Source organism: Xiphophorus hellerii, chromosome 5, assembly GCF_003331165.1.
Source record: "Xiphophorus hellerii strain 12219 chromosome 5, Xiphophorus_hellerii-4.1, whole genome shotgun sequence".
NCBI classification, from domain to species: Eukaryota; Metazoa; Chordata; class Actinopteri; order Cyprinodontiformes; family Poeciliidae; genus Xiphophorus; species Xiphophorus hellerii.
The window spans coordinates 15,504,352-15,527,196 of NC_045676.1; the positions used below are offsets into that span (position 1 = coordinate 15,504,352).

The 22,845-nt window shown below is 37.1% G+C and overlaps 2 protein-coding genes across 4 annotated transcripts; one reads left to right on the forward strand and one right to left on the reverse strand.

Moving 5' to 3' along the window:
* Positions 1-1,247: 1,247 nt before the first annotated feature.
* Positions 1,248-8,295, forward strand: cisd2 (CDGSH iron sulfur domain 2). The gene is made up of 3 exons (XM_032563625.1): positions 1,248-1,430; positions 6,601-6,815; positions 7,014-8,295. The coding sequence occupies exons 1-3, from the start codon at positions 1,328-1,330 to the stop codon at positions 7,101-7,103; spliced, it is 408 nt and encodes a 135-aa protein (XP_032419516.1). The 5' UTR covers positions 1,248-1,327; the 3' UTR covers positions 7,104-8,295.
* Positions 8,296-9,512: 1,217 nt separating this feature from the next.
* LOC116720379 (sodium/hydrogen exchanger 9B2) lies at positions 9,513-21,748 on the reverse strand. 3 transcript variants are annotated; one of them, XM_032563622.1, is made up of 14 exons: positions 21,490-21,748; positions 17,774-17,802; positions 17,538-17,692; positions 17,047-17,248; positions 16,540-16,710; positions 15,734-15,876; positions 15,238-15,365; positions 14,277-14,452; positions 13,702-13,808; positions 12,610-12,759; positions 12,298-12,406; positions 10,609-10,745; positions 10,188-10,410; positions 9,513-9,847 (listed from the first exon to the last, which is right to left on the reverse strand). In XM_032563622.1, exons 3-14 carry the CDS (start codon positions 17,658-17,660, stop codon positions 9,786-9,788), a joined length of 1,731 nt encoding a protein of 576 aa, XP_032419513.1. In that variant the 5' UTR covers positions 17,661-17,692; positions 17,774-17,802; positions 21,490-21,748; the 3' UTR covers positions 9,513-9,785. The 3 variants fall into 3 exon arrangements, with proteins under 3 accessions (XP_032419513.1, XP_032419512.1, XP_032419514.1); XM_032563621.1 differs by having other exon boundaries at positions 17,538-17,695; XM_032563623.1 differs by having other exon boundaries at positions 9,732-9,847; positions 10,227-10,410; positions 17,538-17,802.
* Positions 21,749-22,845: the final 1,097 nt, after the last annotated feature.

Here is a 22,845-nt window from a genome sequence, read left to right on the forward strand (position 1 = left end):
CACATTGCAATGAAATTGCTTTTGTTTGTTTTTTAGAACACTTCTCTGTTCATATACAGTATTCACATATGCTACTATAGGTAGTCTTTAGGCACTGAGCAACAGTTTTCATTCTAGTGTGTGACATTTACTACAGTCCTAAGCTGTGTTTAATTGGGAACAACTCATGTCAATTTGAAGACTGCACTATAACTGTCAATATATCATATAGCAAGCATATTTATTTCTGCATACAAATAAAAAACAAAACATAGCAGAAATAAAGAAATTACCAAATGTAACATTTAGGAGTAGATTTGCATGTGCTGATTTGCTTTCCACAAGAAACTACATGGCATAATTTGGTCAACAGAGTTTGACTAAATTGCATGATAATTACCATCAGTTTAGATTATGTCACTGAAACTAATAAAACTTCAAAATTCTATTTCATAGAAAATTTGAATATATTATATTATATATAGCATAAAACTAATAAATAGGATTAAAAATAAATAAAATAAATGATGTGTTACGAACATAATATTGCATAAACAATCTTTGGGTAGACTGATGACTTAACAGTTTCTAGTGCACGGTCATTGACATCCTTCACAAGGGCACTAAGACAAAGTTTATTTCTGAAGACGCAAGCAGTTCCCAGAGAGCTCTTCCCGCATAATGAAAAGCTAAGTGGAAAGGAAAAGTCATTTTTAGCCCTGCTGTATCTTTTTCTACAACACTATTGTAGCTTTTCAACTTTGGATTAAGTGCTAAGATGTAATATAACTGTCAGTTGTGACAGAGTGGGAAATAACATGATCATAACACATTTCTGTATCCGTTTTTATTATTGTTCCAATGTAAAATCTAACCTTGTGAGAAACCAAATTTTGGGCTTTTCACAAAATCATAATCATCCATGTTCAAAAAAATAAACAAGACCTCATACGCAATATAAATAAACCAATTATTGATCATATCCTAATTTATTGGTATATTATATTTAACACATTTAAATATTTTGACATTCTATAATTTTCTGTTATGTTCTACATTCATGTAAAAATTATTTTCAACCCAGCCTTCCTCTTTTTGCTCAATTCAACTTACCCAATCAGGAGCCACCAACTCCTTTGACGCCGATTGGCCGTCAACTAAGATCACGTGTCACCTCTACGCAAATTTCTAAACCCATTTACGGCCAGTTTTGTTCGTTCTCTTGTTGTGGCGACTTAAGTTTACGTACCGGCGTCGAGCTGCGCTCAGAAAACAGCGCAGTGACACAAACGATCCCCAGGAACTGCCCAAGTCAAACTCAAAACCCGGCCCTGCCGAGCAACTCAAGATGGTTTTAGAAACAATTTCAAAGATAATAAAAGTGCAGCTTCCGGCCTACTTGAAGAAGCTGCCGCTGCCGGAGACTATTGGAGGTTTCGCGAGGTTAACAGGTAATTTACGGCAGCCGCGGTGGTTGTAACGTGAGGATGAACTCGTGAATTGTTCGGGGGCAGTTCACACTTAGCACTCAGCTCTGATCAGTAGCCTGCAAGGGCATCACAACTTTACCAGCACATTGCTTACGCTGTGTCCAATAATGTCAAACCCTAAACAGCGCTTAGAGAAATACAGGAAGAGTAGTGCATAATGTAGTTTATCTCACTAGTTACATAACTTCATCTCAGGGCTGAGGAACTTAAAGGCAGTTTCTGTTGGTAACGATGAAAAATTAACATGACCTGCAACGTAGAGACTTTGCTGCCCCGTTTTGGGTCTTTTGGTTTAAATTTCACTTTTGGCTAGCAGTAGTTGTTTTTGGGCTCGTTAAAAAGAATAGATTTGATATCCTGTAAGAACATGATAGCAGGCTCGCAGGGTGTGCTGTTATGCATTATAAAATGAGGGAAAGACTTGACTATAAGTTTAGGAATTGATCTTGTAAATTTATATCTCATTTCCATTTGACTGACTGCCAACCCATTAAATTACACCAATGTATGTTTCAATAAGTCCTTGTTTAAGATATTTTACCTAACTTTTTTTGTTTTTACCTCAATTCTTGTTAAAAGTAGGGCTGAAAAGAGGACATAACAGTGTGATATCACTTAAATATTGAGACATTTTTTTTGTCATCACCACACCACATGCTTTTTTCCTTATCACCACAATCTCCCCACCACTGCGTCTAATCTATTTAGACAGTTTATTTTGACAGAGGACAGTAAAATCCTATTCAGCTGACAAAATATATTATAGATCATTAAATATTTTATCCCATCTATTGCAGCAAATTGGTCCTTTTTGACTGCAATATTAAATTTGCAATAGCAATTGCAATTTTCTGTAGTGTGTTCTTTAAAATGTGTATACTAAAAGAACTGAAACTTTATGTGATAGGTAAACCTAGAGTTTAATGTAAAAGAAAAACGCATTATGATTTCAATATGTCATAATAATGCTTAGAACTATCTGTGACCTTCAGCATCTTGGACACAATCATTTCAGTCAGGACTCTGTGGACTCTATCCAACAGGCTGAATATATTATTGGCATGCAAATCATGAGTTATTATAGACAGTAATACCCTGGCCTGGACAATTCATGGTGTTGAAAAATGCAAAAGGGAGGACATCAAACATAATGGTTTGCTGATGGAGTTACTAGTTATTCAACAACTAAAGGATCTTTAAAACCAGGACTATATGCAGCTTTTAGTCAGATCTACAAGTACTAATCTTCCAAGCATCTATTTAAATAAGTAGAAATGGTAACACAAGCAAAAATAAAATAAGAAAAAATAAATATTAAAAGCTAAAAAAAAAAAGGCATTCAGTTCTAATATTATTCTTGTGTCAGTATCAGCTGTTGTTAAGTGTAGGAAAGGGAAAAGTAGGTTTCGTCAAACTAACCCCCCAGTTTTATCTGCTTAGCTGGTTATTTGACCTACAGGTATTACATTTCAAGTCTAAGAAAAAATTAATTCACATATTTTCCTGTTCCACAAGTACTTAGCTGTTTTTACTTATTACCTAAGATCCATAGAAGATGAAACTTTAATACTTTAATGCGTCACATAGATGCATTGGTTAAAAAAAAAATCTTGAAATAGCCTCTGTTTGCATGCTAACACATCAGATCCCCCTCTCTCTGCCCCAAACCTCAATTCTGTAATAGAACCTGTAGAAGCATCTTTTTTGCAGATGTATCTATGCCCAGATCTGCAGATATATCTATGCCCAGATGTAGTTATGCCCACTAGTGCATAACTAGTGGGCATGTATCCACTAGTTATGCACAGCTACGGACTCAAATGTTTCAGATCGAGCAAGTTTTAATGTCAGACAGACATTACTTGTGTAAATACAATTAACCATTAAGGGGAAAAAGTTTAGCTAAGCAAAGTGTTAGGTAAAAAAGTAATGGCTTATTCTTCTTCTTTGAAAATGTGTCATTTCTTCTTAAATAGAATTTATTTATTTAAATAAATTCCAGAACAGATGAGAAACAAAGTCATTGATATGTTTCACTTAGGAGAGGGTTATAAAACCACTCAGTGAGCCACAGTAGGAGTCATTATTCTGATGTAACTGTGGTGAACCTTCCCAGAAGTAGCTGGCCAACAAAACTCCTTCAAGTGCTTTTTGACGACTCATCCAAGAGATTACAATAAATCCCAGAATGACGTCTGAAACACTGCAGACCTCATTTGCTTCCGTCAAGGTCAGTGTTCAGGATTCAGCAAAAAGACAGAGACGAGGAGAGCTTCAGGGCCTAAATTGCTGTCAGACTGCCACTGGGCAGCTGTGGCTGCAATAAAGCCATCAATGTGTGAATGTGTGCATAAAAGGGTGAATGACTACATCTCAAAAAATTAGGATACTGCATAAAGTGCAGTATTTCTTGCCAGCTATCTCAGAAAGTGAAACAGATATTTTATAGAGATTAATTACACATATTGTGAAATATTTCAAGCCTTTATTTTTTTTATTTTTTGCCGTTTTAATGATTATGACTTGTAGGTGCCCTGCGACAGACTGGCGACCTGTCCCGGGTGTACCCCGCCTCTCGCCCGGAACGTTAGCTGGAGATAGGCACCAGCACCACTACCGACCCCCCTAGGGACAAGGGTGTTAGAAAATGGATGGATGGATGGATGACTTATAGGTAAAGAAAACCCAAATTTTTGTGAATTAGAATATCCTATTAGACTAATAAAATGATGTTTTAGAAACAAATGTCAGACTTCTGAAAAGTACTTTAAGCCTCGCCTTGCCTGAATTACTGCATCAGTGCATCGTGGTATGGAGGCAATTAGCTTGTGGAACTTTGCAAGTGTAATGGAAGCCTAGATTGCTTTGACAGCTGTCTTCAGGTCATCTGCCTTGCTGGGTCTGGTGCCTCTCATTTTCCTCCTGATAACAGCCCTTAGATTTTCTATGGGGTTCAGGTCAGGTGACTTTGATGGTCATTGAACCGGCTTTTGGTACCTTTGGGAGTGTGGGCAGGTTCCACGTCCTGCATGAAGCAAACATTTCCATGCAGCTTGTCAGCAGAGGGAAGCATCAAATGATCTAATGCCGTATGCAGACGGCTGGATTGACTGAAAACACAGTGGACCAGAACCAGCAGGTGACACGGCACCCCAAGCCATCACTGACTGTGGAAACTTCACACTGGACTTGAAGCAGTGCGGATAGATTCCAGGCCTCTTCCTTCATACTCTAGGATCTTGATTTCCAAATTAAATGCAGAATTTACATAATTTACCTGAAAACAGGACTCTGGATTAGGCCTGGGTAATAAATCGATAACAATGTACTGTATATCACGTTAGACAAAAGATCAACGTCAAAAGAAAATACTTGGACATCCCAAGGTTTGTGCCTCATAACTGCTTCAAAATAGGTCATGTCACCAGTTTGGCAGTGTTTCAGATATTTATATTATATTACAGTATTTACTGTATATTATATCCATAATTATTGAATTTGACCTGTATGAAATGCTTATATCGTGATAAGTTTTCAGCCATATTGCCTAACTGTACTTCTGGAACCTTTGTGCAGCAGTCTATTTTTTTTTCTCCTTAACCCATGGAAGATGTCTCTAACATTGTCTCTGGTTAAGGAGTGTCTTGACATGGGGAATGTAGCATCTCTAACCCATGTTTAGTATTTGTCTGTGTGGTGGCTCTTCTGGAATCGATTTTGCTTAATCCTCCCAAGGCTGGGGTTTTCCCTTTTGCTAGAGCGCCATTTCCTACCACACTTCTTCCTTACACTCAACTTTCTGTTAATATGCTTGGATACAGAACTCTGAACAACCAGCTTCTTCACCATGGACCTTTTGTGGCCTCTCTTGGTTGTGAAGAATGTTTTCTGGACATCTGTCGAGTTAGCAGTCTTCTCTGTGATTGTGTAGATTACTGACCTGGAGAGAGAAAGAGACTGTTCAAAGGCTTAGGAAACCTTTGCAGGTGTTTTGAGTTAATTAGCTGATTAGGGTGTGACACCACTAGCTTAACAATATTGACCTTTTTCAAAGTAAAGTAATTTTTAAAAAAGATTTGGAATATATCACTATGTGTGAAGATTCTAGATAATATATAGTTTCACTTTTGAAGATAACTGGCAAGAAATACTGCACATTTATGCAATATTCTATTTTTTTTAGATGTATTAGACTAGTAGCTCAGCAGCATGTGAATGGGTGTGTGACTGAATGCAGTGTAAATGCTTTGGGGTCTTATAGACTTGATAAAGTGTGATACAAGTACAAGCCATTTTAAACCACTGCCGACCAAAAAGAACACCAAAGCTCATATTTGGCAAAAAAAAAAATCTTGATGATACTCAATGGGCAAAAACTAGTGAAGAAATACTAGAAAGTTTTTGAACAGAGCTTTTCATACTGGCCCTATGACAGACTGGCGACCTGTCCAGGGTGTACCCCGCCTCTCGCCCGAAACGTTCGCTGGAGATAGGCACCAGCACCTCTCCCGACCCCATTAGGGACAAGGGTGTACAGAAAATGGATGGATGGATGGACTATCATACTGATATTTTTAAAGCTCTCCAGGAGATTATCCAGCCATCAGTTCATCATGACTCAAGCACTTAGCAGGACAGTGATCTAATTCGCACAAGTATGCGATGAAATGGGTCAGTGGTTATAAAAAAAAAATGCAGAAGGGAAGTTTTGCCAAGTCTGACTAGGCCACTTTAACTTGATTGAGTGCCTTTGCATTATCATAAACAATCTGTTTGTACTCAAATGTGGTTAAGTTAAAAATAATTCTGCATAGAGATTGAACCAATATCCTACACAGAAATGTAAAGACTCACAAACGATTGTAGTTGTTGCCCCTAAAAGTGGCACAACCAGTTGTTATTTGGGTGCAACTGAATTGTTTATTGGGTAAGACTGGTTTATGTGTGTCTCCATTAATATTTGCAAGATGATCTGAGCCATTTGATAAAAAAAAAAAAAGCAATCTCCGGGGGTAGATACTTTTTTACAGCTCTGTATAAGGTACAGAGAGGCATAAAAACTGGCTTTAGCGTACATTCCAGTTGTGCTCCGGCCTGAATGCTGAAGTCAGTTTCTTATGTATGTCCACAGTGTCTGAGTGGCTCCGGTTGCTGCCTCTCCTTGGCATTTTGGCCCTGCTGGGCTACCTGACCATTCGTCCGTTCCTGCCTAAGAAAAAAAAGCAGAGAGACAGCCTGATCAACCTGAAGATCCAGAAAGAGAACCCCAAGGTGGTCAACGAGATAGACATTGAGGATTTGAACAGCGCAAATGTGTGTTACTGTCGATGCTGGCGCTCCAAAACTGTGAGTTGACTTCTTGGCTTTGACCGTAGAATCCTATACAAGCTAACCTGCAGTGACAAGTGAGCCTGTGTTTTGTCGCGCATTCTGAAGTGATGAAAGTTAAAAAGCTGTTATATTGCCATATTAAGACGATATAGTATCATTAGGAGTTTATGCAACTTTCTGATTCACTAAAATAAAGTTATTTCCTGTTTTTAGTTTCCTGTTTGTGACAAGTCACACTTAAAGCACAACGAATTAACCGGGGACAACGTGGGACCTCTTATCCTCAAAAAGAAGATACTATAATTGACCATGGAAAGAAGTTTACGTCTGACTAGTCTGTACTTCATCTTTTCCTGGTATTTTGTTTTCCTTATAAAATGCAGTCCATTGAATTTTTCTAGTTGGGGTAGTTTTGTGGATTTCTTGTGTTTTGTTTTTTTAGTCAAGCTGTCATTGATTTTCTAATTTACATACATAATTGTTTATATATGACTTTAAAAGTGTTTGACTCTATACGTTGGGATTAAATTCAATTTCACTGGGACCACTTTAATGGAACAACCCAAAGCGTTAACTTTATACCTTCTTATAATGTGACCTGGAGCGTGACGGCTGGTGTTTGTCCACTCGGTATAATGGTTGTTTAAATGAAATACCCAATTTATTAGTCCAACTTGCATGTAACATTTTGCCTTGTATGCCTTCATTTAGTTGTTTCTAGACCATTTGCCAGCCTGAGTGCCAAATTGTTTTTACCACAACACTTTAGAGGTGTAATATATTTTCTGATAGATCAACATGTATGTATGTAATGATGAATGTATGTATTCATACTGTATGGGATACTTACTGTAGATTCTTGATTTGTTCATAGACATTTATTGCTATGAGTTTTGTTGTGTTGAAACATTTCAAGCCACTGTGCTGTTGAGGTTTCAGAACTGCAACAAGACTTTTCTGTTTGAGTTGCTGTATTCACTGCATTTGGCTTTTTGGCAGAATACTTCCTGTAGTATGAAGCAAAAAATATTTTCACACCTAATGTTGGTTTTTACAGTTAGTTCTCTATTTATAAATAACTTCATATTTGTTAATGTTTGCGAGACTAAGTTGTTCATACTAAATGTTAATAGAACTGATCATGAGTAATTCAGTTGCTTAAGTTGGCAGAACCTCACCTTCTTTTTCAATACTTTGAAAATCTTCATGTAACTTGAGCTGAAAATTTAAGTTAATGTTCCTTTTAACTCATGTCCTTGTTGCCTTTTATTTAATTTCATTCTAAAATTGCATTAAGTGTCTGTGCTGCAACAGTAAACATAATCAGCTTAGGTTGCTCTGGAAGTTTTAATAAAATACAAAGAGTATGTGCTTCATGGGTTTGATGTTCACCACCAGTCAAAAGTTCAGATTTACATGGTATTTTCCATATTTTATGAAAATTAAAGCATTATGTGTTATGGTAATGGAATAAATAGAAAGGAATCATCTTGTCGTTAACTTGTCAAGTTGCAGAACTTTGTATAATTGGCAATAGAGACTCAGCCTTTTGTTATGAGTTTGCATCAACATTCTGGCTCTTGCTCCATTGCATTGGGGAGCAATGTGTTGGTTGCATTTCCAATTTAGAAGTCAGGATAATTTATTTTGGTTTTATTCCCAACCTGTTCTGCCTCTCCAAAAACAGTTGGTAGGGTAATGCATAAAGTAATTCTTCCCTAAACCCCTAGGGTGGCGCTTTAACGAGAAGCTGTTGGACATTTCTACACAGTTGAAAATTCTCAGCAATAATTGGGAATGTTTTAAGAGTGTTTTTATTACAATGTAAAAACTAAAACAAAACAATGCTCCAGGAGTTTTTCTAATGTGAATAGATTTTAATTTTGAAAGAAAAGACACCTGTGTGCATGCCTTTTGGGACATAATGGATGAGCTTAAGTTATAAAGCAGCTGTTTAGCTTTTAAGATTTTAATTTGGCTTCAGAGATAAATTGATGTGAACAAAATCTGAAAAATCAAAACAAATCTGCAGCTGCACAGGATGTCAAATTAATAAAATATTTAGCTATATTGTTTGGTTATATGTATAAATAAAAAAGACAATTTTGTGAAAATGTGATTATTTATTTGGTAAAAATCTAATACTACAAATTCATCATAAATAGTGTCTTTGTAATCTTTTCATTTACATAATAAAAATGTAAACAAATTAAAAACAGCACACAGCATATTTCTGTAGTAAAAAAACAAACTAACACTTAACCGTCATATAAAATTTGTTCATAATCTCTAAAAATATACAATCACATTAAAGTTCAAGGTAAACTTCAAAAGTTGATGTGGGATTTTATACCACAGTGCATGAGGTTGAGTCTGTCAGAATTTAAGCAGCATTCTGTATAAAGCATTCTAAATCAAGTGGGGCGTCAAGATCTCCTGAGTTGTAAGCTAAATCAAAAATTATCCACACACACTAATGACAAACATAAAAAAAACATCACAAACATACAGCATTAAAATAAAAAGATTTAAAAATGGATTCTGGATGGCTTCCTCTAAAAATCCATTCAATCATTCACCATCTCACCACTTTGTAAAACACATCCTTATGTTAAGCACTACCATTTCAGTTTAAGTACCGTTTACTGAAAATAGGGAGTGGAACCACTGGATACTTTGAATATGACAAAAACATTACCAATTTACAAAAAATGTAAATTGCTGTTTAATTGCCTCATGCTAATTACAGAATATCTAAATAAATGTTATAAATGTTCAGTTCAAGCTCGACACTAAAGCAGCTCTGGTGTAAAGTTCATAGAGCATGAATGCACACAGCATGGCAAGGGAAATGTGTTTGGAGCTCAGTGCCTGGAAACCACCTGCTGCTATAAATACAGGCTGATTTGAGCAACAAGAGAGCCACTCAGTGGCTAAAGAGCAGCTGAAACAACTGACGACCAAGGTCTCTATTAGATCAAGATGTCAGAGTGTACTCTCAAAGGTGACAGGAGTTTCGGTGTCATCTTCACTTCCTGCCGCGGTGCCTAGGGGATGAAAAAGGAGGGGGAGACGGTGGAGATTTTATAAGTAGTGTCTGGATGATGCTTACATTTTTCATCAAAAAAAAAGTAGAAAAGGTAAAGACAAGGGTAACTAAAAGAAGCATTTTTAAGCTACTTACTTTTCAATATTACACTTGTGTTATATTAAACATTGAAAACTACATAGGATCTAATCATATGCAAATTCCTGCAAAGATATTGCCAACGGTGAAATATGGAAAGCAGAGGACTTGTATTCACCACTGGAAGGTAGCTATGGGGAAACTGGGTCACACAGGGTTGTCGAGTTGAGATGAATTTTCAGATAACAGATTTTACCCACCTAAGAAAAATGCTGATAAACTGGGTTTGACTCGCTCACCACAGGTGGGGGTCTTCGGTCCCTGCAGCAGGCGAGGCCCCAAGATCCCAATAATCAAAGACACTACCGGGGCCGTAAGTAGGATGGCGAGCACGGCCACAGTCAGCACGTCCATGCCGTACTTCATCTGCTCCTCGTTAGCCTTTGCTCTGGCCATGTCTAAAGCCGTGGAGCCTATTGCTGCCTGAGGAAGACCCAAAGACAAGCTGTGATTCGTCCCTTTACTCGCCGATAGCTTTTATTGTCATTAAGTAATGATTGAAATATAAACATGTCAGTGCATGTACTTTTAATTTGTTTTTCTATGACGCCTGCAGAAGCGCACAACAAGAAAAACGGTTTCTAAAGAAAAGTTTACTGACATTTCCCAGCACTGACTCACCTGCACTGTTGCTTTGGGCATCCATGCAAGAGCTATGAACACTTTTTCTTTTAAGTTGAAGCCCGCGTGTAACACACACACAAAAGTGAACAGCACTCTAACCATAACAGCAATGAGTATGGTGGATATACCCAGACCTGTGAGGACATAAATAAGAGTTACAAAGGCACGGCACAGCACTGACACTTCTACTGAAGAATCCATACTTTAGGCTTGGTTTGGGCCGACGTTTTCCTTTCTGCTTTAATCTTTTTCATACTTTGTCATTTGGTTACTGTAGACTTTAGTGTATTTCAATGGGATTCAAGGTGTCAGTGAAATGATTCATGCCTTTCCTATTTTTTTTTCTTTTCACAACTAAAAATCCAAAAAGCCCCTTGAGTCGACAATCAGTTTCAAGTCTTCAGGAGTATGTCGAAACCACCTGGGCAATTTGATTTAGGTCTGTACTTTGACTGGGCCACTCTAACACAATACTTTGAGGTACATTCTTACATTGTAGCTCTGGATGTATGTTTAGGATTGTTCTGCTTCCTCCCTGGTCTCAGGTGCTTTGCAGTTTCATGGACGTTTTTTTCAAGAATTGACCTTTATTTTGCTCCAGTCATTTTCCCATCAACTCCGATCAGCTTCCTGATCCCCCAAGGAATGTCTTTGCAACAAATATATTTTACTGTTGTTCAGTATGATCTGCAGTTTACCTCTCTGCCACAGCATTTTGTAGGTAGGCTAAAATTCTGAATTTCTAATTTGACCAGGGCACCTCCCTTAGATTGTCTCCTGTGTCCTACATGGCTTCTGGAAATCCTCCAACATTATTTCAACATTGGCTTCTTTTACCATTTCACAAGCAAGGTGAGGTTTGTGGAGGCCTCCTTTAAACAGATTCTCTGATGATTTCTCGCAACTCCTCCAGAAAAGGCTTATCGGTTGCTTCTGTAACTAAAGCTTTGTATGTCTTGTTGGTTTAGTTGGACAATGTCCTACTTGATTTGCAGTCATTCTGTATTCTCTCCATAAACAACCTTTAAATCATTTTCTAGCAAGATGCATAAACTGAGATACAAATGGGCATAAAATAGATTAAATGGGTACAAATTGAGGTATGAACAAAGCCAGAGTCATTTTTTTCTCTTTGTAATACTGTTTGCTCACTAATGCATTTTAACAAACCTCTCAGGTGTTCATAGGGCAGCTAATTTGATACAGATATTTAAATTTAACAAAGGCAGTAATTTAATGCAATTGATTTTTTAAGGCTATCAGAATAAAAGCTCCTTAAAAGTCATATTTATATATTCCTTCTTCCACTTTACCATTATCTAATACTTTGTGTACATCATTATATAAAATTCAACAAAACACACTGAAGTTTGTGGTTGTAATTTCACAAAATGCAAAAAAGTTCAGATAATGTAGATATTTTCTAAAGACACTGTTCAATATTTTCTATTTAGTTTGCAAGAACCAGACATATTTTCTGGAAGCACTAGAGAGACTAGCTGGAGGTAAATGACAGCAAGATGAACACATGAAATGATTTTAGTACTTGCAGGACAGGTGAGAATGCGCACATCTGTCATGTCTTGTTTGGATATGCAAATATATTTGCATACATTCATACAGTCACATTTGAATTTTTCACAATGATGACACTGTTATTTTGAAGACTTTGGGCATCCATCTCACCAACTGTAAGTCCCTCCAGCTCATTGACTCGAATCTCAGCTCCTATCAGTCCAAACAGCAGAGGCTGAAACACGTCCCAAGCCCAACTAATCACTTCCCCCACACGGGCCTTTTTGACAAACAGAAGACAGAAAATAGTATGTTTAGCACAGAGCAAAAAGAAATGTGTAATAACTTGTACACTGTATTGATAATTAACATGCAAACTACACACTCCTGCTATGGTAACATGCTCTTCAAAATCTGGATGGTATCAAACTAAGAGTGGAAAAGAAGGATTGGTGCATGACTATGGCTTCCACGTTCTATTACCTTTTCTTCCCCCCAGCCAAGTCCAGCCAGGAAAGATAACACCAGGGTGCAGAGGCCCCCCGAGCCTGGAAACCCTGCCATGTTGCTGCCGAACACAGCAAAGACAGACAGACCCAGGACCAAGAAGGAGCGCTTCATCACCAGGTGTTTCTACAAGAGAACGTAACTGATTAAGAAACAGACTAAAGAAATCGAATCAAGCAAAATGAAAAGCTTCATTCATCACATGAGAGGTCAGAGTAGTACTCGTTTTTACTCGTTCTTAATTAGTTGAATGAAATCACATGGACGAGGTTTTTTTTAAATTCGGAAGCAATAAGCAATATGAATATTAGGGCATAACCATTATAAAATTATACGTTAAGAGCCACTAAGGCGATTATAGAATGCAGAAGGTTTAAGTTTACTGAGCTTTTGTTGACTCTTCACACTTTGCCTTCCACAGAATGTTATGCAAGGATGATTTGAAAAAATTAAAGGGATGGTTCAAGATTTTTAAGTGACGTTCTATTACTTTATGTTTTGGAAAAATTTAATTAGGTCTTTGTTCAGTATGAATCTTTATTTGTTTAAAACAAAAACATAATTCACAGCACCACATTGATGGGAACCTGCACAGCTAATAAGTTAAACTCTAGGTACATTTTAAAATGTATTTTAATCTGTCCATAATGTCTGTCCACTAACTGGCTGATCTTAAGGCAAGGCCGAGCTCCTAAACATAGCCCACCTAAAACTTACATTTTATCTGATGTCAAAGCCTGGATCTGCAGGCCACAGTCCTACACAGTAGTCGTGGCTAGCATGGCCAACTAAGAAGAAGTACACTATAGCAAAATATATTAAAAACAACCTTTACTTAAACAGCTATAATAATTTTTACTTTGATAGCAAAATATATTAAAAACAACCTTTACTTAAGCACGTATAATAATTTTTACTTTGATATTATTTTAATTTTTTTAATAGGTCATTAGTAACGCTTTGCATGTCCTGTGTCGACTGTAGGAAGGTTAACCTTTTAACGGATGCTAACTTTAGAAATCCTAAGCTATCCCTTTAAGAAAGGCAAAGCAGCATAAGATTGCAAACCTGGTCGACACTTGGAAAGTACTGAATAAGGAAGCCAAGGAGGATCCCAACAACCATCCCTCCTCCAACCTCCAGGACGCCTCGCAGGAGATTATACAGAGTGGATCCTGAAAAAAAAAAAATTACAAGCAAATTAAGCAGTAAATTATTATGATTAATTAAATAAATGTTTGTTTTTTAATACGTATATATACAGTACTTCATTGAAGTATAAGTAATTTAAACAATATAAAGCCCTTCATAGAGAATTATAAATTGTGACTGTTTTAAATAATATAAAAAAAGTTATTTTTAATTAATAACATAGAAATACATAAAAATACAGTCAATCCTGGGGTATCCGATTGGCATTTACCTCATAAATTTAAAGGTTTCTAATTACTAATCAGAATAATCTGCACATTTACACCCTCTACTGTGCTGCTGATAAATTGCAAGCCAATATTAATGTTCTTTTCTCCATCAGAGTGATTTTCATTATTGCCCTTCCAGCTGCGTCTCCTCTGGAGACAATGCAGGTGTTTTGTTTCAAAAAGCACAAGGCTGAATTATTATACTCTGGAAACACACGGTACCTTCTGCGAAGGCCATGCCCAAGCATGTGGTGAACCCTGTGATGGAGAGAATGTCATCAAAACTTCCAGCCGCCATCAGCAGGGTGGGGATGCCCTTCTCCACGCCGTATCCGTCCTTCTGCAGCCGAAGCATCGAGGGCACCACCACGGCCGGGGACACAGCGCTCAGAACAAAGCTGCAGGAAACATGGATTTATTTTACTGTTGCAAAAATGAAAGAAATTAATAATTTGTCTTTTCCTGCCCATGAAGGTAATGAAAACAACTTAATTGGATACAAAAGAATGATGTTTGCAGTAACTGAAGGAGACAGGCCACGCAGTATGTTTTTAGATCTTTAACATGACTGCAAACAAACCTCTAAAAACTAGAATAGCAGAAACTTTCCCATGGTCTAATGATAGCAGAGAATACTATTTATTCACAAGCAAGGGAACAGTTTATTAGTGGTTCTAAAATGCAGTGCCTTGAAAAAGTATCTATACTTGTCTTTTTCTACTAAATAAACTCTCAGTAAAGTGTGAGGAAGTTTGTGGTTGAAAATCAATTCAAAATTTGAAGGAGTTTGATGGCCCCATTAAGAAACCCTGTTTTTAAACGCTGCGTTTTGTTCCAGCAGCAGCATTTGTAAAGCCACTCCAAGACGAACATGTTGAGTCACAATTATTGTATTTAAGTTGAATCTGTTGCATCATTTTATCCATTTAATTGATTAGTTTTATAATTAAGTCGATACTTTTTTCTTTTTTTACTTTGTATTGCCATTAGTGTATAGATTTACTTTTGACTGGTAAATCTGTCAAAAGTTCACAGATTTACTGTCAACTTTCCTCTTGTCTTGCAACACAATGTAGAAAAAAAACTACATTGTATATATATATATATATATATTTAAATGACAAAATTGTAAATTACCATAAATCTAGATATATGAACACAGAGTGCAAAGTGTTGCATTTACCCAAGAACAAAGCCCCACTTCCAGGGCAAGCCCATGACGAAGTGAGAGATGAGAGCAGCAGTGCTGGCTTCGATCAGGCAGGGCCCAGCTGCTACACGTATACACACAGTTTTGAGCTTCCTCAGAGCCTGAGGGTAGAAATGTACATGTTGTAATGATGCATGACTTCTATTTTGCAGAAAACATTAAGAAGCCCACGATTTTCAGCATCAAATAACTTCAACTGTTTCAACTGAAATAAGAAGCTTTTATTAGCTATTATTGTGAACCAAACTTGCCGTTTGTTATTTCAGAGAATTTTTAAAACTTAGAATAACTGCAATGATTTGAAGATTTGGTCCGATGTAAATAGAATCTGCCTCTATTTCGTAGAGTCTGTGTTCTTAATTAAAGCCATTGTATAAAGATTTGTGGTTAAACTATTAATAGTTATTTAGTTTTTTAAATACTCATATTCCATTTAACCACTAAACTTTTCTATACGAATGAGTCATACCTTGGGATCCAACCCCAGGCCAGCTCTGGCCAGGATGACAGCCAGAGCAATGTTTCTCAGAGAAGCAGACCATCTGAAGTTAATGTACACCGCATCTGTTACAACTGGGATGTTTCTCAGCAGGAAGCCCATCAGCAGCATACCTGCAGCGCAACAGAAAGGGTGGGAAAGAGGAAAGAAGATCTGTTTTAACCCTAAATGCTGTTTATTTTACTTGGGGTTATCACACAATTTTAGGTGAATGTGACTAAATGGGGAAAAAAACTGAAGACTAAGCAGAATAAAAATAAAGTTTTTTGAAAAGGTTAGACTCAATCAAAGCTGCTAACCAAAAACTCTTCTTGATCAAAAGTGAAAAAACTGAACATAGAAGCAATAAACTGGCTCCCAACCCTGGGTCTCAGGGACCACTGTCCTGCATGTTTTATATGTCCAGCACACCAAAGTGGGGGAATCTTGTTTAACCAAACAAAGTGAAACAAACTCCTCTCAGACAGAATCTATTGTTGCCTCTGCTCTTAATATGGATCAATGACAATCGTTCATAACAGGAAAGCTCCTTGAGGCTCTTGTGCAGCTACATTAAAGGATGCAAGCACGCATGAATGAAGTAACAGCTAAAACTACAGAGCTTTTTTCATCACAAACACAGTATTACAACTACAAGTTATTTTGAAGGGATATTATAGGAAAAAATATCATGTTATATGACACACATTTAGGTTTTGAGGTGCAAAAAATGCAATGTGTATAGTTGGAAGTTAGAAATTAGAAATTGATGCCTAAATGACATTAATTTATCTTACCAAGGAGTGGTGGAAATGGTGGAAGTGTAGGCAGCTGGATGAGGGCGACTGCTTTGCCACCGACGATTGCACAGAGAAAGACTACGGTGATGCCAAACAGATTCCCTCCAGGAAGACATTCTTCCTCTGTGATGGACACAATCACCCCAAAGAGTACAGCTGCCAAAAGAACTGAAGAGGGAAGAGAAGACAGACATTCACTGAAAGACAAATGATCCATTTTGTCACTTTTGTCAGTATGACTCTAAAGTTTTTTGAAAAACAGAAAGGTATAATAAAAAAAAAAACACTGCCAGGTATTTTAACCCACTGAAAACCTGCAACGCTTTAAATTTTGTATTTTGAATACAAATCTAAATATGTATGCAACTAAATCATTTGCAAATCAGTACTGTTTACTGTATAAAAGTGCAAAAATGTAAGTTAATGTAATATATGAATTTTTAAAAATTCCAAAAAGAAAAAACAATAAAAACACTTAGCCTACAAATGAATCCTTGTGGTTACCTTTGGTAATGAGAGAGGCAAGAAGGCCTCGTGGCGGACATGGGCAAAACTTGCGAAGCAGCGGGCAACAGACCACTGGCGGGTCTGTGTTGGTGCCAGCATCCACCACAGGGTGGCGAGGGATAAAATAGGTCGTCTCCTCTGTTACATTTGGAGTCGAGCAACGCCGCACCACCACCTGGAACTGGTTCACGTTGAGATGCTTTAAGGGAAGAATCAAGACACAAAGAAAAGAGCGTCAATAACAGCAGATGGACTTTAGAAACTAGATTATGGTGTAAACATGCTGAGATATGATGTTTTTAACAATCACCTTTGGGTAAAAATGATTGATCGCAATATTTACAACAGAGCACAGCTTATTATGACCATGTATTGTGTTCTTCATCAATGAGAGCATGCTAATAGATTAGAAAACAGATGTTTTTCTAAAAAGAAATACTCAGTTGGCTGTGTGGGTTCCAGTTTTTCCCTTTTCTTTTAGCTTTTACCTCAACATGATTTGCAGTAGGAAGAGTGATTCTCTCCAGCAGTGGGCTGGGTGCTGGGCTGGGTGCTGGACTGGGTGTAGGACTCGGTTCAGTTTTTGCAGGTTTCTCAGAGTTTTCCTCCATTGTTGTACTCCACCGTTTTTCTGATCCGTTTGCTTCTTTATCACAGCAGGTTGAACTCACGATTGAGTTCAGCCATTTGAATTTCCTTCACTTCTTAGCGTCCAGCCTCTCACCTGGAACTCCTGTTCATACCTCTCATGTTCTAATAACAGTGAGAGAAGAAAAAAAAGAATTGAATACATAAACATTAAAGTAAATAGCAAACTATTACTATAAAAGCAAACCATTTACATTCAGAACAAAATGTCATGGTCAGTGTTTGTAGCTTTAAGCCAGTATTTAATCAAATAAATGTTTGCTCTTTCAAAAATTATGCAATAAGGCATAATGCAGCTGATCAGTATTCTTTATGTCAATTTTTCTTATTTTTTTACCCCCACTTTCTTTATTTTTTGAATCAAAATATTCCTTTAAAAAGTTATGTAAGTTATGTAAAGTTTTATATCCTTGAGGCAAAATCTTTTTGGCCCTATCTGATACAACTACAGTAAAACAAACTAAAACAGTTTGTGAAGAGGGTCCAAGCAGACAGGAATGACCAGATTTCATTTTCAAAAAACTTGAACGATTTATTTATGCCAAGTTGTTGTTTCTGGCTGACAACTTTCATGAAAAACTACCACCAGGCAGAAAGGGCTTTAATGCTCCAAATCCTGCCAGTCAGCACAATCATGCCTCCATCATTAACCTCATCCAGTCAACAGAAGGAAGAAGCAGGTAAAAATTCCCATTACTCAGCAGTCAGAGAGAAGTTGTCTAGGTAAGCTAAGGTCTCAGTTCAGACTGCATACAAAGCGGCAGCCAGATACACGAGACTGTGTTTTGCAAATACGAATAGGCAAGCTGTAATAGCAACAAAAATTAGTCTACGAGTATTGCCTCAGTGTCTAAATACAAATGCATGCCACACTTTCCAGATTCATATTTGTTTAAGATCTAAATTGATTCCTTTTTCTTCATACGAATGTACTACCTTGTATTGGTCAATCCACATATCTTATGTTTTGGTATTACATTTGAAACAGTATAGGAAAAAGTCTTTAAAGAGTCTTTACTAGCTGACCAGCTCCAATATTAAGCCTATTGTGATGTACATCAAATTACACATGAAGGACAATTTTCTTCTTTAAAAAACTACTTATTTTAAAAACGTACACTGTAAAATCCAGCAACGGAGATATATACCTAATTAATCAGCTGTGTACAATAGACCCTTTTCACAGTGACGTCAGACAATGGCCGCCATAACTCAAAACTGGGTATCTTTACTTCCGGTGTGATTTTGCCTTGGGAACCAAGCTGAAAACTTCCCGCATTCTCATAATCTTAAGGATATAATAAAAGGTAAGTTTAATAATAACAGCATTTAAGTGTTAGATAGCTGTTACTAATCATTGTAAATTCACCATTCTCTATCTGTGTATAAAATAAACAGCCTCCGATCGGAGAGTAAACCACCTAGCAGCAGCTTTAGCCACATTTAGGAAAAATATACTCTCTGTCAGCGCTGTAACGTTTAGAGGTTCACTTTCTGTGTTTTATAAAACAGTGTTTACGTGCTAGATAACCGTTATAAGTCATTGTCAATTTACCATTCTCCAACTGTATTCAAAGGAACCAGCCTCTGATCATGAGTAAACCAGCTAGCAGCAGCTTTAGCCACAGTTAGGAAACATATACACCGCCGCCTGTCAGCGCTGTAACGTTAGAGGTTCACTCTCTGTATTTTATAAAACGGTGTTTACGTGTTAGATAACCGTTATCAGTCATTGTCAATTTACCATTCTCCAACTGTATTCAAAGGAACCAGCTTCCGATCATGAGTAAACCAGCTAGCAGCAGCTTTAGCCACAGTTAGGAAACATATACACCGCCGCCTGTCAGTGATGAGCAACTTCACGTTCAAACACAAGTCCCCCAAAAAACGCAACCGGTGAATCATTATTTTTTATAAGTTTAGAAAAAACAAGACAAAAGCCACAAATAACAGTTGGGCTTGACGATATTTCTGTTTTTCCAGCAACAAAATGCGCATCTCCATGCACTGTTCATGTTTCTGTCACTGCTAACTGTCACAGAGTCTCTCCCAAAGACGCAAAGAAGGAATAAAGATAAATACACAAGAAAATATTAATGTGCAATGATTTGGATAAATAACTTTAATCTGATTACTGGATTTGAAATACGAACTCGTTAGATTATTCGTTACCGAAAAAGTGGTCCGATTAAAGGCATTACAAAGCAGCGGCGGCACCGGACATCTCTGCTTATAACAAACAAATCCCTATTTTATGGGATGAGTGGCAACTCCAGTCTATAATTTAATAATCTGATCAAGATTAGAGCCTAAAACGTTATAGTTCAAAAACAGTAAAAAGTTCTGGTTAAGGAACAGTTATGTCACGTAGTTAGCTAGCTAACAAAATTCACTAATGCTAAGCTAACGGTTACGCAAAACAAAAATACCTACCTTCATAGTCAAACAGGTATTGTTCGGTGAAGAATTTGTAGCCTTTGTCTAATTTAGATTTTTTTGTCAGAGAGAACTGGTTTGCAAATCGTGATATATCTTCAAATCTTATTTTAGGCAAATGTTTTAGAGACTGTGTAAACTCCATGCTCCGGTGATCTGTCTGATCAACATATGCTGTCAGATTTATACATCTCTCTCTCTCTCTCTCTCTCTCTCTCTCTCTCTCTCTCTATATATATATATATATATGAAATAGACAACTTTATCATTACTTACTATGTACACCGGAACTAAGGATACACAGCTTCGAGCCAAAACGGAAGTTGTGTGACGTCATGTGAAAAGGGTCTATTGTTGGAGTAAAAGAAACATCCAACACTAGATAGTATGCTAAAGTAAAGTGCATCTTGCTCTGCTAATGCTAATACATTAAGACAAAAATCTTGTGCTCAATATATATCCTTAGGCCTATGTGATACACTTAAAATAAAATTATAGTAGCTTATCCCAAACAAAACAAAATTTAATAAACTACACAGCTGAATAGTGCATTAAAATTACCAATGATATTAATAAATTGTAAGTAGCTAATTGTTGCTGTGACATTGCAGTCTGCTATAACTTCAAATGAAGATACAGCCACTACAAATAAAGGCTGTATACCAACTACTCCAATGTTTTGATAGCTGCTTAGGGCAACAGACGTTTGATAATCCAATTGTGAAAAAGCACACTAATCAATGCTTACAGCTCGACCATATGGCACACCTAGCTAGCGTTAGCTCAAGGAGGTAAAGTGATAACTAACGACTACCAGTAACAATACAGTTAGCACGCTAGAACATTAAAGATGTGTCTGTTGCTACACAGGGGTCACTGATGGTTTTGTTCGTGTGGTATTGTAGCGTCAGCCTACAGCGGTCTGGTCACACAGCAACAGCCACTGTAAACTGTTGAAGCTTTCAGATATCGACTAACAATACAACATTCATACATTGTCGGACATATTCATCTAAACTGTGATTGCTAAAAGGTTATTTTTGCTAATTAGTTGAAGTATCTTACTTCATTGGTCAGTGACAGCGCCGTGACGTCCTAAAACGTGCTTCACATGTTGAAAAAAGCATTCCGGAATAAATAATAGACATAATTTCAGAGAAGAAAACTAATCTAACATATAAACACAAAAACAAGGAAGCTCTTGTCCGATATTGTGCGCCTCCTCAGCTGCTATAATCGGCCATGCTCCCGTCCAGACTCTGAAACCCCGCGTCCCATTCTAGACTCACGGTTGCCCCCTTTTAAAGTGTCTGTCAAAACTCTAAATAAGCATATTGCAGGAGAAAAACCGCTCACCTCATGCCGTAAACACAGCCATGGTTTGCAGAGTGTCACAGACGGCGACTGTGGTAGTGCTGAGGAACAAACACCAGCTGGGTACTGGGAATGAGGCGGATTAGTGATAGACAGGCAAATACTGTTTATATATAGTGCGAGCGCAAGTTGGAGGTGGAGGAGTGGGAGGCGGGAACATTCATTTTTCAGTGTTTACATTTTGCGTTGTTTGCTTCTGCAATTTTTTTTTCACAAAACAAAAGGGAAATATGGATTTTTATGTTGTTTACTTTTTAATGCACTTTTCACTTATTAGAATGTTTTGTATAATGTGCATGTTGTACTGAGAACCAAAGCAAAAAAAAAATATCTTTAGGAATTTTAAAGTTTATTTAAACGACGACAATATGACTTTACTACCACAATATTAAATTTGTTGAAACATTTAATCACTCAGCAAAATTGTGACTGACAACAAATTACAAATAAAAGTCTTAATAGTATGCCATGTGTGTGTGTTCCTTTACTTTGATACACCTAAATAAAACGTGATGGTACCAGGACACAAATAATCTAGGTATAAATCTTTTTTGTTTTGCAGAAAGGTCAGTCCAAGTTGGGGACAAGTACGCTAAAAAGCAGGTTTAGTTTACAGAACAATATACCAAACTTAGGAAATTTAAATTTTTGACATCATCACCCAAAACTGGAAACAATGTTTGCAGTTATTATTAAATTTAACTGTTTATAACAGAAGATCTACAAAGACATGGTAGTTCACCTAAACTGATGCTGGGCAAGAAAATAATTAATTATGGAAGCAGATAAAAAGCCCATGGTAACTCTGGTGATGCCGCAGAGATCCACAGCTCATTAGTTGTGCCCTTCACAAATCTAGCCTTTCTGAAACACTCTAGAGATAAAGCCCCATCTAAAGCAAAGTCTGAAGGTTCCTTTTTCACTTGAGACACAATTTTAACTTTTTATCCTACATGCAAAATACTGCAAGGAGGAAAATTGACACCCACAGTTAACATGTGTTGGATGGAGTTGAACAGATAGAGCTACAAAAGTATGCTTTAGATCAAAATATGTGCATGTTTTAAAATGACCTAGTCTAGGTTCATGCGTAGTCCAACTGGGATACTGGAATAATTTACTTTTAGAGGTGTTCTCTATTAAATTAGAGTGAGCTTAAGCTGGTTTGGTTAGAAAAAAAAACATGGGCAAAAATTGCAGACTCCAGATGTGCAAAGCTGATGCAGACAAATTCCAAAAAGTTTTTAGCAAAAGGTGGCTTCATTTTTCAAGTCAAGTATTGGCTGGGGGGAGCAGAGTATAAATTTATGTTGCACATTTTGAGATTTTTATTTGTAA